The sequence below is a fragment of the Botryllus schlosseri genome, chromosome 10 (assembly GCF_051294905.1).
Source record: "Botryllus schlosseri isolate E-star chromosome 10, Bs_hap1, whole genome shotgun sequence".
Lineage (NCBI taxonomy): Eukaryota > Metazoa > Chordata > Ascidiacea > Stolidobranchia > Styelidae > Botryllus > Botryllus schlosseri.
Genome location: NC_137245.1, coordinates 14,010,285 through 14,026,742, shown reverse-complemented (window position 1 = coordinate 14,026,742; position 16,458 = coordinate 14,010,285). Strand labels below are relative to the sequence as shown.

Below are 16,458 nucleotides of genomic sequence, written 5' to 3'. Positions count from 1 at the left end.
AGTTATCGGTCATGTGAAAATACACGATTGATGCAAGAAAGTGCATTACGGGTGTTAGCTATCTCTACTACATATTTCCCGCTAAGAAGGTAGTTATGAGAAAATATGTCTACCATAACTATACATATGACGTATTTCGCACCGAAAACCATTGTAACTGATAGCTGGATGTAGTAAAACACAACCCCCACGAGCAAATCCGGCTAAAATTCATGACTCATCGTCTTATCTTTTGAAATTGAAAATTCATCTCACGCTATGTGAATTCGAATCAGTTTTATTTGCATCAACTCTGACAAGAATGGGAATAAATTTACAGTAAAGGCGAAGGAAGTGCACATAAAATTAGTTTACAATTTATTCGAAGGATTTTATACTATGACAGCGTCCTGATATTTTAGCCCTATTTAAAAGAGGGGTTGCTCGTAATATCAACATTTCCCTGATATGGTGGCAGACAATAATACCAGTGTACTTAAATATTAAATATAATCGCTTTTCACTGTATCTGTTTGATGTTTGATATAGATTGTCCAAGCACGTGATTCCATCTTAGAGTGAAATAGACCGTTTACTGTTCAATGTTCAGTCGCGTGCGCACGAGGTACGTCTGGCATCTTCAGTCTCAACTTATTTTTGTTGCAAATATTTTACACTTTTACAATCCTAAAACGAAGATTGAGATACGAAGTTTGCCATAAGCACAGCAACGGAAGAGACTAGCCTGGTAACCAGTCCACCGTTGATATGCACAACGACTTCATTTTTAGTTGTATCCTCTTGATTTTGTCATTTCTTTACCTTCGTAATTTTTCCCTCAGATAGTAGCGATGGATGCAATACGCCTATAATGTTTCTAAAACGGCATATTTCTCCGGTGAGGGGACACCTTTACGCCCCATTGACTTTGGAACGGGTCGGTAGCATTTAATCCGGCATTTCCAAGTTGATAACAGGCTGGATTATCATAGTCACAAGCAACATGCAATTTATCAATCAGTATGGCAGGTCGGAAACAAATTACATAATCGTTAGTTCGCCGAAAGCGCCAGATTTCTGAATCAATATGGTTTTCACTAATACTAAGAAGACTCTATATATTTTGCATACAATTAGTGGATTTAGTCGATGATTAGAGTAACACCGTCTTCATTTGTCGGCAATGGACATGGTTATCTTACTCCCCGATATATATTTCCGAAACGGAAAAGTTATGTCAGCAAATATGATGCTGAAAAAATCCAGATTTTCGGACCAAACCCCGGAAACGGTGGTAATGCTCGAAAAGTCCAGATCTGGATGAAAAAAAAACAGGCTTAGGATGTCTCCAGAACTATGTAGTACTATGTGATATAGAAGATTAACGATGACGCGATCGCTCTCTAGAAAACGATTAACAACTTAAGCAATAAGCATACAAGTGCTTAACAATCGATTGTGCCTATGGTTTACCAACGGTTTGAGAATCACTGAGTAAGGGTATTGCATGCTGAACCCTGCATTTTCACCTCTATGACTGACAACTCGCTTACTTCCGCAGCTATTCTAACTTTCGAAGGCGGTTGATGATCGATAAAATGGACTATTTTCTGCGGATACGAGTAGCTAACATTCGGCACTGATTGCTAAGATCTACCAATCGAAGAATGTTGCTACTATTGCACTTATCGATGACCGAAACGCCACTGGTTGCCTTCCCGAATTTCTGATGCACGTCATATTAGTTGGCAGACAACAACAATACATTTCACGCTGCCTGACGTAAGTCCGGTTCTGATCGAAGACTTTGCGATGACGACTCAATAAAGTCTAACCGCTTGGGACGCTGACCACAAGCACCTATATGCCGACTGCTACTTGACTGTTTGTTTACGAAGAAATTAAACAGGGTTCGATTCAGACGCATGTATATATGATTATATCCGTGGTCCGTCGAAATAGGAATATCAACATTATCATCATCTTGGTTTTCATAGTGTTCAATTGTATGCGAGCTAGTATGAAATGTTCCGATAAGTATACTCGTATAAATAGTGCCGAAATAAGTGTGAAGAATCAAATCTAGCATATATATCACTATCCATCCACGTTACAGTATTGGGCGGAATTGGCTTGATGGCAACGTATATGCGATTTATCGGGAAGCACCATCCAGTTTCGCTTTGGTCTTTCTCAACATAACTTCAACGAGTTCGTCTACTCCGTATTCGTGCGACCACCCCCAGTCTTTTCGGGCATTGGCGTCGTCAAATCGCTTCGGCCACTTATCAGCTGAAACATACAAACTGGTAACAGCCAAACCCGAATGCAAGTCTTGATATATCCAGATTTGGTGATACAAAGTACGTGTAGAAACTATAGATTGATAATGCTGTTGAGCGAGCGAAAAGTATTCCACCTTGTTTACATAGAGGTGCTCAGTAATTGTCGGTAGCCACTTTTACTTTTATTTAGTAACGAAATGGCACTGTACGTCTACCTTGCCCTTTACAATCGGTTTACATGTGTGTCTTTCGAACATTTAATTTTCTATTTGAAAATACGCATGCGTTAACGAAGTTTCGACATTGCACTGATTGAAGGCAGAAAACTTGAATTTTACTTCAACATAATCTTAGAGCAGCGTCTCAAGAATGACACCATGTGACAAAGACAACCTGCGTTGCTCTTAGACGTCACCATCGGACGCCACTGTCGGACGTTCGTAATTTTCATGCTAGAATCCACATGGAAAAACTCACCAATATCTTGCATCCTCTGGACTACTTGGTATTCAATTTGGAAGTTCGCTATTCGTCGTTTTATTGCGCTTGCTAGCTCTTCCGGAGTAAAGCTCATTGCGTGGATGTTGTAGGTTCTCAAACTCAGCTTGTCGCTAGGAAATCCCATGAACTAGAAAGAAAATATTTATTATTTTCGTTTAGGCGCTGACCGTGACCACGAAAATACATTTTCTAACACGACCTGCGTTGCATGTTCTCCAGCACAACATACACCAGAGGTTAGTGGTTGTAGAACAGGGGCGGCCAACATACGGCCCGCGAAGGGATTTTGTCCGGCTGGCGGACAGTTTTCCGTGTTACATGATAGTGTGACCCGCGGCCCCAGTCTGCCGAGATTCCCCACTACTTGCTTACATACGTCAAATTTTAGTGACTGTATGTCATTATACACATGTATGCCCACTTGCGCAGCGAGCGAGGGTGGAGCTTACGCGTAAATTCGTCGAAGCGAGAAGACTTATTGCATTATCGGCATGTACGGTGTACTCAATCCTTAATGTCATTTGTTGTAATCATGATGGTGTTTGTCGACTACAATGGTCATTTACACCAGGCCGATAATTCTTATTTTTGATTCCGTAACCGTCGACTTCTAGCACGGATCACTTCTAGGCTTCTGTAAGACACCGCTTAAGCCAGGGGTCGCCAACTCAAAACGAGTCAGGGGTCTCCACTTTCAAATTTCGTGGAGGCCGCGGGCCGCATGAATTCAATATCGAGATAAAATAGGCCACATAGTTGAAGAACCACACTATCTCGTCCCCTACTAAACCCAAATGAATTGATATCTTGGTAAACTTGGATACCGGGCTTATCGAACGCCTTGAAATCTTAATTAAGAATTGCACCGCGTGTTGATTGATCATAGAGAAGCAGACATCGCGGTGCCTGTATGACAATGCTGTTTTCAAATCCACATTGTCTTCGTCATTATTGGCGAGAAATGGCTTCGAAGTTACATTGCTGTCGTTAAAATACATTCATTGAATACGATTTATCCCTTGTATATGTGGATAAATGGGCGAATAATGTATCGATTCAGCAATCCGGCCCGCCAAGTTCCTAATTTTCCTATATCCGGCCCGCCGACTGGAGAAGTTGCCCGCCCCTGTTGTAGAAGGTATGTTCGACGGTTAAGGGTTTCCCAGCGTTCCACATTGTCAATGGCATCGGAAATTTGAACGGCTACGGGGCAACGTGCTCGATTTGCTGGGATTTCAATTTTTATCGGTCGGCTCTATCACAAAAGTCATATTTTCAGCTTGTTTTGGTATAAAAAATCATGGAAAGTAACCAGTCTACGCTGCTCTCATAAGAATTCGTGAGACGGTTCTATATTACGGGCACGGACGGGCTAACACCACCCACTTGCTGAAGTCATAATATACATCGGTATTATGTGATGAACGGAGCTCTAAACACGACCTTCGGAGTCCAGCGTCACAAGTAAAACTCATTGCATCAATTAGGCCTACTTGACCGTGACTTGTACTCACATCAACCGTTGCCCGTATGCAGTCATCAATATACATCATAGGCAGCCTCGTGTCTGACTCCAAGTTACATGCAAACCTCCCACTGGTCAACGCGGACTGGAAAATATCCACCGCGTAGTCTGCAATCGGTTATCTTTGTCATTCCGTATGCGGACTGTGACTTTGGTGTATTCCTTTACCTGTTGTTCCACCTCCAGGTTCTTTTTCAGATGAAATAATTCCGGGATAACGCAGTGATCGGAAATCCACCCCGTATCGATGGTGGTAGTACTGTGGGGATGGAGAAAAATTATTTCAGCAACATATGTGAAAAGATGACCTCACACATTGACGCTTGACACGTCGGTCGCGATTGACCGGACTACCGACCCGCTGGTATAGGGGTTTATTGTCAGTCCGTGGGATGATTTTAGATTGATGATCTACCATTCCACCATGACTGATAAATATTTGGAAGTGTGCCGTAATTGGTCTGATCAATTGGGAGGTCAATTGGGAGACATTTCACAGCCTGTTCACGGTGCCACTAGACGGCTGTAATAACCAGCTTACTGGGGTTATTTACGCGCAACTCGGTGTGGATGGTCACGTCCGATCAGTGATTACTTGTTAGGACATGCGCAGAGTTTAGATGGAACGTGAACAAACATGCTTTTTTGCGTTTGAAATATGTTTGCCAATGAGTATCGTACTAGTATTTACGGTATGGTTATTTCAAGTATCGTTCAAGGTATTACTTTTTCGGAGAGTGTTGTTTGAATGTTCGTTTGGGGTTTCGGTACGCCTGACTGGAAGAGCGGTGTTGGAGGTCAGTTGTTTCCCACATGAGCAGCTACTTTTTGAAATGGAGAATTGCGGTGATAAAATGGGATCCCACCAGCTCTCGGCTACATGTTTCAGATTCTCCGTTTTCTCGCATCATTTATTCGTTATACTGCTTGGAGTAAGCACAGATTCGAGCATTAGGGAATCTGTAATTTGGCGAGGCCGTACAACGTTATTGGTACGGTCTGATTGCACGGATAAGCTTAACCAAAATTTGCTGTAACTTTGAGCTGACGCCAATGTTGTAGTTTAGTTAGTAAAATTCTATCGATCGGCAATGAGTTTTGAGTTCGTAACACAATGAAGCAGTGTTGGGATCAAGTCACTACCTTCGAGTCACAAGTCATTTCGAGTCACTGCACATTTTGACTCGAGTCAAGTCAAGTCAATCGATTTTCGAAGGAGACTCGAGTCAAGTCAAGTCACTAGATTTTTGGAGGTGACTCGAGTCAATTCGAGTCTAGTCAAGTCAAGTCACGAGTCAAGTCGCAATTCAAGTCAAGTTGTATTTTAGAAGTATGAGGCACGATTACGTCATTGCATTTGGCGATCAGACAGAAATACAGATTGAGCCTGCGTCAATGGTTGAGGAGTATATAAACTATATTCGAATTCAATTTCAATAAAACAAGAGGTTTGGTTAAGGTAAGAACAGAGAACAGATAACAGATATAAATATTTTGCTAATAAATTAATTTATTGCTCACGATAACGTAAGCTGTAAGCTTCAATCACTTGGTTTGTGGTCAAATTATTTGAGAGAACAATGGAGGCTCAGTAAAACGCACGATCAATGAATAATTGGTCGCTCTCACGGGGTACGCCGCCGTTTCGCGAACAATCCGAACACATGCAAAAACAGTGATTTTTATCGACACCGATTACTTGATATGACTTGAAAATGACTTGTGGATTTTGCTCCGAGTCACGAGTCAATTCACATTTCTGATACGGCGAGTCAAGTCAACCCAAGTCATTTGTGCAAAATGACTCGAGTCAAGTCAAGTCATACGAAAAAGGTGACTCGAGTCATCCCAACACTGTAATGAAGTCACCATAGTCTATAATATTTACCTCGCCCAGTAATTCGGCATGGACCTTCGCCACTCCGTATATTGTTTTAGGTCTTTGAATGCAGACATCCGGAGTTGGGTCTCGTGGCGATTCGGGACCGAATGCTCCAATAGTGCTGGGAATAAACACCCGTAGATCGAATTCTCTAGCTGGAAAATGAACGGGAATTAGATAAGCAAAATATCTTCCGGACAAAATCAACTCGGTGTGTGACGAAACTGTCTCAATCCCATTCAACAACTTGTATTATCTAGTGCAGTTCGTGCTAAATAAATTTGATGAACCAGCAGTCCGATTACGGTGACTTTCTGGATTAGTAATAATGAATTGATCGCTTCTAGTGCGACTGAGACATACAGAATGCTTCGAGACGTAGAATATGTGGTAATCTTTACCCATATATTTGTATCCCAGTCACGAACCATTTCACATTTCTCATAGGCCGAGTCCCAGTTAAGGTCTTTTTGCGGCCGTGACTGGAGTTAAGTCAAGCCATTCAAAGATCGCGACCCTATAGTCTAACTCCAGTCAAGTCATGAGTCGAGTCGTTCCAACACTGTCTCTGATATAATATCGTAATTTCGAATAAGGTAATTAATTTACTCACCAAGCTCGAGGACGTTGTGTACCGACTCAATGTTTACTTTCATCGCTAGAGGTACATTCATCTCTCCTATTGAACTCAAGAGGGCACTGTAGTGGACTATCCAATCCACTCCATGATTCACAACAATCTTTCTGAGACTTTGCAAGTCGAGAACATCAGCAAACACAAACGGGCCTGCACATGTAAAATTGAGTCGAATAAGTTCACTTCTAATGGGCCGAATACAGAGTGTCTTTAGAATAACTAGAAAATCTGTATACGCCAAAATCTTGACCTTGAGTAACAGTAAGTTTTATTGGTCAGGGCGCCGATTTTGTATTCTGGTGTTCCAATCCAAAGTGGTTTCGATGTCGGACTGGACAATTAACGGCCACTGATTGAAGTAATGTTTCAGTCATCCGTGCGGATTGTACGTTAATTATAACTTACTCACTTAACCGGCCGAGTCGCCAAACCTCCACCGGATACAAATATATGTGTATACGAGGTCGGGACAATATTTTGAATTCTAAAAAATTCGTAGCGTAACGAGGTTATCGACTCGGTACCTGATGCAGCCTCTTCTGGTGTTGGCTTCTTAATATCTGACAGTAACACGCTTTTGTTGCCGAACAATTTTCTGAGGTTTCTGGCGAGACCGAGACCGAGTTGACCGAGTCCACCTGGAGAAATAAAAATCCCTTTTATACAGGAGACAGACAGGCAAACAGATTTGCCCGGTAAAAAAATGTCACACAAAATAGTACAACACGGATCATAAACAGCGATACGACCATATTTTGGCGATCAAAAATAGTGTGAAGTTCCGGAAAGATTTCGCTCGAAAATATCTGCGAGGTGTATAGTATAACATCTTGGTGGTATTGAGCAGAGATGTTCAAAGTAGTCAAGAAAGATACTCAAGTAGAATTAGAATAAGCGACGAAAAAAATCTACTCAAGTACGAGTAGAATACTTCTTACATAAGAAATCTAAAACTACTTGTAGTAGGAGTAGAATTGACTGACTTTAAATCTACTCATGTAAGTAAGTAGTTGTGAAAACGATCGTAATTCGTTCGCATGGACTGTCAAAATCAGCAAATGTGCAAAACGATAGTTTCAAACGCTATTGGGGCAATACTTACTGTGATGAAAAATTGGATATAAGCGACAATGCGGTGTGAACGAAACCACGCAGCCCAGTATCTAAATTATATTCAGCGATACTTTCGTTAAAACATATTTGTGACTCCATAACTACTGTGCGCGAAGCGCAACGAAAATTATGGGTGTTACATGACTTTTATAAAGACTAAATGTTGGTCCTACGTGAAAACAGCCCAGAAATTCCGTAGGCTATCTTTCTTATTGGGAGATTAAACTACTTCTACTTGACAAACTGAAAATAGCGAAAAGTAAGTAAGTAGTTCACAAAATATTACGAAGTAGAAGTAGAAGTAGCGAAAAAAGATCTACTTGAGTAAGTACCAGAAGTAGAGGATAACTACTTGAGTACTTCGAAAAAGTAGAAGTACTTCGCTACTGACCACCTCTGGTATTGAGATATATATCGCTTTACCGATTCTGGAGATGCATACTTTAAGAAGTCAATCAGTTCATGGATAGGAATGAGGATACGTCTACAAGATTTCCTTTCCCATGATTCAAGACACGTTCCATGACACATCGTCTGCCCGCATATTACCAGGGGGCATTTTCCAGACATCGTTCCCTGGCAATGCGCATTGTGAAAAGTAGGTAGCCTATATGTGTTCGGGATAGGTAGATTATAGCGATATGTGTGGATGATGTCGCCACGAAAACCTTGATGAAAACACATTTTATATAACGGTAGCGAATGGACAAGACATTTTATCTAAAGCTTCCCTTTCAAGATCCCTTCACAATAACGACTTAAGACATGTGCAGTTGACTAGAACATTATTTCCATTACCTACCATCGCTTGCTGGCGACACATAATAGAATGAAAAGGCTTGTGCAATATATGATTGACATTGCTATGTCCCTACAACATGATACCAACAGCCTTAGCGTCGGTAGATATCGACTGCGACCACAATTGTTTACATTGAACACCGTCGCTTGGTGGCAGTTAATACAGCGACAAAGGAGCTTTTTAATTATGAGGCAGACATTAGACCAGAGGTCTCAAACTCAGATGTGCTTGCGGGCCAATTTCCTAATTTGTGATGACCCGCGGGCCGCAGCATCAATAAATAGGGGTATTCAATCTATAATATCCAACTAGGCCTTATTTAACGGCACCTTGCAGACAGGCTTTCCACAACCATCGAGAAAATGCAATTTACTATTATACTATTCACGCTTGGCACGAACAAATCACATTTTCAAATATTTGAATAAAATAGTTTTTGTGCCGGGCATAATTTGTTAGAAATAATGAGTTTAGACATCATGCGAGACGATGTATCATGACATCGTAAAAGCTGTCTGTGGTGATTCGTATACTCTTTTGTATTCAAGCCATCGTGCATCATGTAATCATTGCTTTTCTAATCATTAGTTTCCAATTCCTCTGTTACTTAAATCGCTACTGTTACTGTTATTGTTCTATTTGACGCCGAGATTTAAGTTAGTAAAAGCCAACGAAACAAGAGTCTTCTGTTTACTGGTACGACACTGTCGAGTTGTAATATTGCAGCTAGTGGACCTTTGAAATGCCACAATTTTATGTAGAATATTTTAGAATTCACCAAAGATTGATCTGATATCAGAGCATGTGAGCGGTGTAGCCTAATCGGGGTTTCTGATATACTCGTGATAAGTATAGGCTATTGTTACTGTCATTGCCAAAGTCAAATTAAACCAGCGTTAAGTTTTCTTCGATTAATATTGGAACAGATCAATAACAACTTAAATATAATCATCATTGTTCCATAGTAATAGAATTGTTTCTTAACCGTTTTAGCGATCGTACCCCTTGTACTTTCAATTAGATTTCCAGTGCCCCCTGTCGATTTTCAACACAATTTCTGATATGGGTCCTATAACAATCAGAAAGCCCATTCACATAAAACCGCGCGTAGCGCGAATAATATTTTCCAGTTTGCTAATTAATTAGCCCAGAAAGTATTCCACAGCTTATAGGCCAATTTCCACAATGCATCTGGTACCCCCTGTGGTTCTTTGTACCACGAAGGGGATACGGACCCCTGGTTAGGAACCCCTGTAATAGAAATGACTAATCGCGGAAGAATCCATTGGTGTTGCAGCTGTGGAGCGTACCACTACCTTACTCGCAACCGATAATAACATGGACAGAGAGCACAAACAACATCCAGGATGTAAATATATGTCACGGGGGCCACAGAATGCCGATGGTTTCAATACAGACCTGATTAGATTTCTATCTATATTCTATATACCCTACGCAACGCAAGCTAAGGGATTTTGATATATTACTATTCCCCACGACAGCTTCCTAGATTTTTGCGTCCGTAGGATTGCCAAGTCACTATTCCGAGAGTCAAGTCCTTCTCTGATATTAATGTTCGACCCTACTCAACTCGAGTCACTTTTAGTTTATCACTCAGTCAATCCAAAATCGAGTAATTTGACGAAAGGTCGCACCACACAAAATCACAATTTTCAGTCACGAATCATCAACGGTTCATGTTTTGTCACCATGAACCTGAAATGTGACGTGATAGCGATCTTCCACTGCATGGTAGATTTTAGGAAGCGATGTGATAGTGAAGTTTGTTTAGATTTCAGGTTTTTGTAGTAGTTTTAGAGTAAACTTCAAGTTCCTAAATCTAAAAAAAGATATATGATACTAGAATATATTGTGGAATACTTGAAATTGAAAAATGCCTTCGCGGGCCGCACAAAATGTTCTCGAGGGCCGCATGCGGCCCGCGGGCCGCGTGTTTGAGACCTCTGCATTAGACAATACGTTACCTGTAATTAAGACTCTCGTGTCTGAGTTGTCTTGTATTTCAGACATAACTTGTGACGCAGGACTCGAGGAGAATGACGGCCGACTTTCTTTGGTACTTTTAACACACTTTGAATGCCCAATAGTGGGTGCAACAGAAGAAAGTTTCGCTATTACCGACCTGGGATGGTCGGCGACGCATCGACCAATATTTATTATTCCTTTACGCATTATGACCGTTCAAAGTTTCTAACCTGCCTGCAATGGAATAAATGGATGAAAGTTCACCGTATTGCCTACCACCGATTTGACACATATCTATAAATATACTGTAATTGCATGGCGGAAAAACAATATAGTGGATCGCTCTTCGCATACTATCATGCAGGGAAAATTACCAAGTGTATGGGTTTCGTGGCTCAAATATCTGTTGTTCAACGAAATCATCTGTTCAGATATTGACCCTTAAACCTCATATGATTGGCAAATCCTGTCTATAGAGACTGTGCAGTTGGAAAGTTGGACTCATTTTGCGCACTCTTCAGATACGACTCCGACGAGCCTCGACTACACTCATGGACTATCCACATCGTCCGTTTGTATATATATACTGTATATATCATTCACAAAACAATCGCAATTCAGTTTCACGTGTTGAAAACTTACACTTTCCTTGCCTCGGGCGCTGCGAAGTTATATGATTTATCAAATCCCGAATATCCTGAACAGTATACCTAATTAATCCAATTATAAACTCTTCCCTCAGTATCTCCTGCGGGGTAATGAAGTGACATGACTTTATTTTAACTTGTCAGGTGTGTGTTTTGAACGATAATAGAAAAGAAACACAAGACAATTGATCTAATAGGTAAACTACAAAAGAATCGATGTGATCTGATACCTGAAGTTTGACATGAGCGGGTCACGTGACTGACACACCTCTCTGTATCTGCGACGGCGGCAAAAACGGAGAAAATATAAGTCTAAATGCAGTAATGTAAAGTGTTCTGTAATTTAGTTTTTTAATGCGTTTTAATGACATATAAATTTCACAGTAAAACAGCATGACGGTGCGAATTATGTCCATTCATAGTCTGTCCCGCCTTTGTTCGGCATACAGCGTTGATGACCTTACATATGCTGATCACATCGATTGTTGTACGTAGCGAAGTAGAAGCATACTCATAATATAATTAATCATAAGGCATAACGTAATCATGAACACTAGTGTCTGGCCAAAGAGACTTTATTTTATGTTAATTTGCGTCAAATGTTATGGTAGGGGGCATGGCTCTTTTCGTCATCCTGGATACGGCAATGACTGTTTTATTTCAGGGTTTACTGCATCGAAAGCCATAAGGGTGTCTGTAATGAATGTCTCGATCGGTAAATACAAATTCCTCTTGTAAAACCATTCGGATAAGCATTGCCGTGAAGCAGGGGTGGCCAACCTTTTCAGCCAAAGGGCCACATTTGATTGACAAATTACTGCGCGGGCTACAAGCCGCGCGAAGCGCGAATTTTTTTCGAAGTCCATAGGTCAATAATATCGTCACTTGAATATAATGCGGGTCTGCTGTATATCGCTAGGCTCAGTTTGCAAGGGAAGGACTATTCTGCGCCTGGACATATCGATATCGAAAGCTTCGACCAACATGGGTCAATCATTTTGTGCCTAGGTTTCATATAGTCGACGGTCTTTCTGCGAGCGCAAACGCAGGTCGCATATGTTAAACGACACTTTGTGTCGTAATCGCGAATAAAGTTAGACTCAATCTGATACATTAGGCTTTCTTTCATCTTCACAAAAGGGTAACAATATTAAAAGCAAGAAATCGAGTGACAACATGTTGCGCGAAGTGTGTAGAAATTTTTTACTTTTGATAAATCTATCGCAAATTATTCTGCTTTATTGTAGTGTACGAAGATAAACCAAAATGTGACTGTCTCATGGATCTGCCAATGCGTTGGATCTGATATTTTAGTCATCACATTTCAAGTGTTGCAGCCAGACTAATCAGAGTTTTGGTTGGCCTTGTAAGTTCACACCACAATCTGTGCAGTCCATTTTTGATAATATTACTAATTTCGGAAATTACCTCGCGGGCCACTCAAAACCTTCTCGCGGGCCACGGGTTGGCCGTCCCTGCCGTGAAGAGTACGTTGTCAACCTTTCAACCTTTCGTGATTTTACTGTAATCATATTCTCCATAACTAAACTAATATAGTGTGCTTATTCACTTTTTATGCTGTCCGAGGAGGTCATTCGATACTGGACAACTTCAGGTTTTCCATTTTCGTTTGAGTTATTGTTGTTGTAGAGTACGATTTGATTGGCGATTTTAACTCAATGGTTTTGTTCGCCATTTTTGCGATGATTGTTCATGCATTAGATTACTGCATTCGTTGAAAGAGTGAAATCTATGACATCCTCGAAGAGCCGTGGGTCTGTCAGTGGGACTTTCAATTTCATTGATACTTTGAGGTGCGAGCATTTGTTAATCAGCGCTTTCCTTTGAATTATATTCCGATACTTCCACCCGTCAGTTCTTCTCGGATTACTACATGGGGCGGCGATTCATCGTAAGAACTTGATATCCCAAATAGCCGACTATAGCGTTGAAACCAAATCACGCCGTTTTCTTATGGTGCAATGAAACAACGATGTTGGCCGTCATTAAAATCATTTATTGAAATGCTTGCAGTGAATACATTTTCAATATGAAATCTTTGTTTCGCACAAAACCGTGATTGGCAACGAAAATCCCGACGAGGCTGGAGACGCAGGATGCTTGATTAAATTTGGTACACGTTGCAACACTTTTTAACAGGGTTCTGCACCCATTAAACCTATTTCAAAATATAGCGCAATAAGTCACAATGCTCTCAAAATGATTATAATGTAGGATCAAAAATCATTGAAGATAAAACGAGCTTTTATGATCCGTTCGGGTTACATTTGAATAATTGTGAAGATGGTCATTGCTTCTGTAGCCAGACTCACATTATAACGAATTTTTGAAGCCTTGAAATGCCGGAACTATTGGACTTGGACTTTTGTAGGTCGCAACAGTTGCTAGTACCTCTCATCACAACATAAACCTGCAACACTTATCGTCAATATGGCACATAGGCAGATTGTTGGCAATCGGGTCATGCAACTCGAATCAACAACTTTTTTCGTAATACGGGCATTAAATTATGCTCGCTGTCGGCGCTAGTCATCATTTGAACCTGTATCCCCCTCTATCTGACATTTCACTGAACAACTTGCACCATAAATCTCTACGATACTAAACAGTTATACGGAAGGTTTTAACCTTTCTTCCTTATATTGTTTGGCACAATAGCAGAAATAAAGAAGTAAAACTTGAATGAAGGATAGTATAAAATGGGCAATAGAATGGGGCGTGAAAGGTACAGGAAACTATAGAACACCGTGTCGCGAGAATGGAATCATTTAGTCGCCGGAAAAAGGCATGTCGGTAACAGCCTGGACTCTGTTCGTCTTTGGCGGAGCGTTGGTGATCCGCATTCCGCCTTCTTATGTCCGGAGTGAATCTTCGGGGCGAATCTTTCCTTTATTAATGGAGTCAGTCTTCTGAGTGTTGTCTAAAAGCAAACATAATGAATGACACCACGTTCTACAGCTATACTGTTTAGTTGTAAATTTTTACTTACGATTTTGCTTTCGGAAGTTTCGTTGGATGCATTGCAATTTGAATTGCCTCCCAAAGTTATGTGGTCATCGGGAAACCTGACAAATAGTTAGAAATGTTTAGGTGGCTAGGCAACAAATTGCCCTTGTTACTGAGATATCGAAGCAGAGTCTCACGGGTAACTTCAATTTGAAAATGTTTCCCAATTGAACCAGCGACAAGCATAATTTTAACCGATTCCCTTTTAGCATCTTCCAAACTTTCTATCTTATATTTATATAAGAAATCGTTAGAGTTCTAAAGTTCTATATACAAAATACAGCAGATTGCGCAGTCTCATTTGTATTAACTTCATGGAACTGCAATCGCTTAAATTTTGCGCATTATGGTCAACATTATCCACAAACAGGTCACCATGCTTCACAATATTTATATTATAATAATTAAAATAACCATGGTTTTTCTAAGAACGGGATGCATCAACAATGCTCTGATGTTAATTGCAGTCACTGGGAAAGCAAGTAGTTGCATGAAACATGATTTATTTTAAATCTGTATAGCTTTCTTACTTAGTCTATCGCACTTTTTATGCAGTGCGAATAAGCTGGGATATCCGGCGATACGACTTGGTCCAACCCAGCTGCGAAATTTGTTCTGTTATTGCACTTCATAGCGATTTGGTTTTGAGATTTACCTGTAAAGTCGGCTTGAATCTGCGAACACTTCCTCCTCCCATTTTCCCTTTACGGTTTCTATTAAGTGACTGGAAAGGTAGTGCTGAAGAAGCTTGACTGCCTGAAATAAGTATTATCCGTGTTGACCGGAACGACTGAACGTGCGTACAGAAATTTTTACTCATCTATATCCTACGTACAGGCACTTGGGATTCTATTGGGAGACAATTTATTCCTGAGGATTGGTATTAAGATGCTATGTTGTTTCGAAAATTGTCATTTTCACGACACATCCTACATTTTCTTACAATAGCATTAAATCTCAACGACAAAGAGCAGAACAGAGTGCAAGCTTTTCAACAGTGCTTTGCACATGTACAAATAAGTGATTTGTGGTACAGAACTTCAGAATAACGCGAAACAATAACTTCATATTGTTAATTTATTCGCTAAAAGCTTTTCGACTAACTCTCATCAGTAGCGAACGTTATTCACCCCATCACTAACGTTCGCTACTGATGAGAGTTAGTCGAAAAGCTTTTAGCGAATAAATTAACAATATGAAGTTATTGTTTCGCGTTACATGTACAAATGTACATTGTGCAGTAGGTCTATACATGTAGTACATTCTCATGTCATATGGGCAGCTATAGATCCATTGTAAATTACCGCACCTGCGGCAGTACATACGGTGATGTTGAAATACGTAATCTACATCAATTCAGATCTTTTCATCAGACACTTCCTGGCAACATCGAATGGTCCAAATTTGCATGCTCAATGGTCATGTTCTACCATTCTATAGCTACCGTACATATTAAAATTGTGATTCTTGTAAAAGGTCTGGGTGACAGCATAGCAACAAGAGACGATATTAATAAATAATGTAGCTATTTACCTGTGCGCGTTCGGGTTTCCGAGGCAATTTCTCATTCCCCAACATGATATGATATAACACATCAGTCGCTTCATGCCCAGAGAAACATTTCGAGTAAGTTTTAAGATTCCTTCGGTGGTTCCTACACTGCATCGACTTTCGAAAGGACTGCAACATTTCGTTCCATAGCTCAGTGAAACGGTAGGTCGGCTTTGATCGGAAAGACGACCGATATTCATCCGGGCGATGTCTGCTACTATCCTGAACTGTATCCTGAGACATGGCGTGCTGCATTCTGAGTAACTATAATTCCAAACGTATGCTGGTTCGAATCCAGTTATTGACAGCCAAGTATGAGTTCGCAATACTTTCTCTGTCCATTTATATGCCTTTGGTTGTCATGCATAATCCGCTCTCCAGAATGAAAGCGACGAATATCACCTGTATCGACTTGACAGTAACACGATTTCTCCGATTGTGACATCATCATCAAACAACACGCCTTTGTTTGCAAACAGCCTGCCTGGTTGAGAGCTCAATACTTCGACCGGAAATATTCATG

The 16,458-nt window shown here is 40.6% G+C and overlaps 2 protein-coding genes across 2 annotated transcripts; both read right to left on the bottom strand.

The window, feature by feature from the left end:
* Window positions 1-1,890: 1,890 nt before the first annotated feature.
* LOC145448076 (L-threonine 3-dehydrogenase, mitochondrial-like) lies at window positions 1,891-10,969 on the bottom strand. The gene is made up of 8 exons (XM_080326405.1): window positions 10,710-10,969; window positions 7,334-7,447; window positions 6,786-6,959; window positions 6,179-6,327; window positions 4,459-4,549; window positions 4,280-4,398; window positions 2,742-2,892; window positions 1,891-2,271 (listed from the first exon to the last, which is right to left on the bottom strand). Exons 1-8 carry the CDS (start codon window positions 10,915-10,917, stop codon window positions 2,135-2,137), a joined length of 1,143 nt encoding a protein of 380 aa, XP_080182531.1. The 5' UTR covers window positions 10,918-10,969; the 3' UTR covers window positions 1,891-2,134.
* A 3,018-nt stretch (window positions 10,970-13,987) lies between these two features.
* On the bottom strand, window positions 13,988-16,335 carry LOC145447697 (DEP domain-containing protein 7-like). The gene is made up of 4 exons (XM_080325950.1): window positions 15,918-16,335; window positions 15,040-15,140; window positions 14,368-14,443; window positions 13,988-14,298 (listed from the first exon to the last, which is right to left on the bottom strand). The coding sequence occupies exons 1-4, from the start codon at window positions 16,188-16,190 to the stop codon at window positions 14,143-14,145; spliced, it is 606 nt and encodes a 201-aa protein (XP_080182076.1). The 5' UTR covers window positions 16,191-16,335; the 3' UTR covers window positions 13,988-14,142.
* Window positions 16,336-16,458: the final 123 nt, after the last annotated feature.